General features: G+C 46.1%; 1 protein-coding gene across 2 annotated transcripts in view; it reads left to right on the top strand.

Annotated features, from left to right (window-relative positions):
* The window catches only part of PIK3R5 (phosphoinositide-3-kinase, regulatory subunit 5), a 98,722-nt gene that overhangs the window by 67,454 nt on the left and 28,964 nt on the right, over window positions 1–2,304 (top strand). For both annotated transcript variants that reach the window (XM_011973150.1, XM_011973149.1), the window contains exons 4-5: window positions 108–176; window positions 924–1,062. In XM_011973150.1, coding sequence (XP_011828540.1) covers window positions 108–176; window positions 924–1,062 — 208 coding nt within the window. The remainder of the gene's footprint in view (window positions 1–107; window positions 177–923; window positions 1,063–2,304) is intronic.

Genomic DNA, 2,304 nt, shown 5'->3' with positions numbered 1-2,304 from the left:
AAAAAAAAAAAAAGCAAGGCTAGAATGAGGAAGAACCACTGTATTCCGCTTCAGGGAGCCCTGGACCCCGTGAATGAGTCTCATTCCCTTTCTCGTCCTCTCCACAGGTCCAGGAGAAGGGCAGCTACGACCTGCTCACCCCCCTGGCCCTGCTCTTCTATTCCACTGTTCTTTGTGTAAGTCCAGGTGGGCCAGGATGCGGGAGGTGAGGGAGGAGGGGGAGGAGTGACCTCTCTCTGGGGCAGAGCCCTCACACCTCTGGAGAAAAGCAGAGAGAGAAACTGTCAAGCAGCGGCATGTGAAATGGGTTTCAACCTTTAGATGGCTTCAGAGCAGCCACCATGAAAGGCTTCCAGTGACTCCATGTGGCCGCCATAGTGCCTGGCATCTCTGGGCTCCCATGGAGGAACTGCTGCCACTGTCTGTTCACAAGCCACAAGAGATATTCTATGTCCACCTCATTCTTCACCTCATTCAGTCACCCAATGTGATCACCCGCTGTATTCACCAGACAGGGGGCACCAAATGTGTACACTGACTGAATCCATCCTCAAAAAATAAACATTTACCTGTAATGAGACTATTTAAATAAAGGTGGTTTGGGCATTGAAGACCACTATCCATAGCAATTGTCAGCAATGGCACCATTGACCAGTAAGGGGACAGCCTTTCAGAGAGGCTCACTCAAGCACTGGGTAAAGCAAGTCCCTTCCAGTAGAGACACCCCGGGTGCCATCTTGCCCATCTGAAACTCATTCCCTGTGGGTAACTTCCAGTTCCACCTGACCTTGTCCTGGGACACACTGCTGCCAGGAAATGTGTGTCTTTTGTGGAATATTCCAGAAAGGGAGCAGAGGCTGTTTGGGACTATCTGAGCCTTTTCTCACCTAGATCTCTTTGCTTGTTGCCTGCCTCCATCCTAGACACCACACTTCCCACCAGACTCGGATCTTCTTCTGAAGGCAGCCAGCACCTACCACCGGTTCCTGACCTGGCCTGTTCCTTACTGCAGCATCTGCCAGGAGCTGCTCACCTTCATCGATGCTGAACTCAAGGCCCCAGGTAAGCATTGAGGCAGCTGGCACGGGGGGCAGGGTTCACAAGGTCAGAATGCTTCCAACTCCTCTGAAACTGTTCTTTGTGACCCTCCTTACCTTGCATTCTTTGGTTCATCTTTGCCCGTGCCTTGGTTCACAACCATGGGGTCTCCTCTTCACAGCACCATCAAGCATCTGATGGTTGAATCCACACAAGATGAAAGTAAACAAGGGAGGTAACTCGAGGAGGGATTCTTAGGGGAAGCAGGAGCGAGCACTCAAGGCAAGGAGACCCCAGTCCTTGGCCTGTGCCTCTGGTTAGTCAAGGGGTCCCCAAGGCTGCCCAGGTCAGACAGAGAAGCCCCCAGGATGCTGACAAGAGGCCTTTGCATGTTCTCTGTGCCCCAGGAACAAGTAAGTAATTCCGTGTGTGGGTTGATGCAGTTTGGGTCGGGGAAGGTGGCTGGTGCTAGGAATGATGGCCACTGTGACAAGTGTGGACAAGACCCGGGACTCAGTTTTCATGCATGTGCGGGGTCTGAAAAGTAGGAGTTCAGGAATTGCAGGTGCTGTCATAAACATGCAAATCAGGTCTAAGGAAGCTATGATAGTGCAGGAGAAAACATTATCAAGTGTGATTTACTGAGAAGTGGCTCAGTGAATCAGTACTCAAAGGAATAAATTCACAAAAGCACCTCAATAGATGCCTCTAAAATATTTCATAAAATTCATCACCATTCCTGATATTCAAAACCCCTCAATATATGGAAACGATTACTCTAGAAGTGCTTTTAATATGGCAACAGCCCAAGGTAAAATACTAGAGGCATCTTCTTTAGAGCCAATAATCTTCCTCTTTTGGCTTATCGGTATTTTGCCTATGCAAAAAGACAAAAAAAAGAATGCTGTTTCTCTTCTGAAGATGAGAAATTTTAATTAGTTGGAGCTCAAACAATTGGTTTTCTGTCAAGACTGAGAGAATCCCCTGAACAAAGAACTGTCAGAACTAGAAAACAGGTAGCTAAGAGCTTTTTTATAAACCAGCATTAACCAGGAAGAAAACATAATTTTAAAAAATTTACAATAGTAATTAAAAATAGAAAATAAAATTTTAATAACTTATATAGAGAAAACAAACTTTGCTGAAGAATGAATAATGGAAGAATCGTATTGCTGGGTTGAATCAATATTGTAACGAGACCAGGTGCTAGGAAAATAAACACAACCACAATCGAAATAACAGGATATTTTAAAAATTTATAAAATA

This window comes from Mandrillus leucophaeus, unplaced genomic scaffold (assembly GCF_000951045.1).
Source record: "Mandrillus leucophaeus isolate KB7577 unplaced genomic scaffold, Mleu.le_1.0 Scaffold135, whole genome shotgun sequence".
NCBI lineage: Eukaryota > Metazoa > Chordata > Mammalia > Primates > Cercopithecidae > Mandrillus > Mandrillus leucophaeus.
This window is presented reverse-complemented; position numbering and strand designations above follow the sequence as displayed.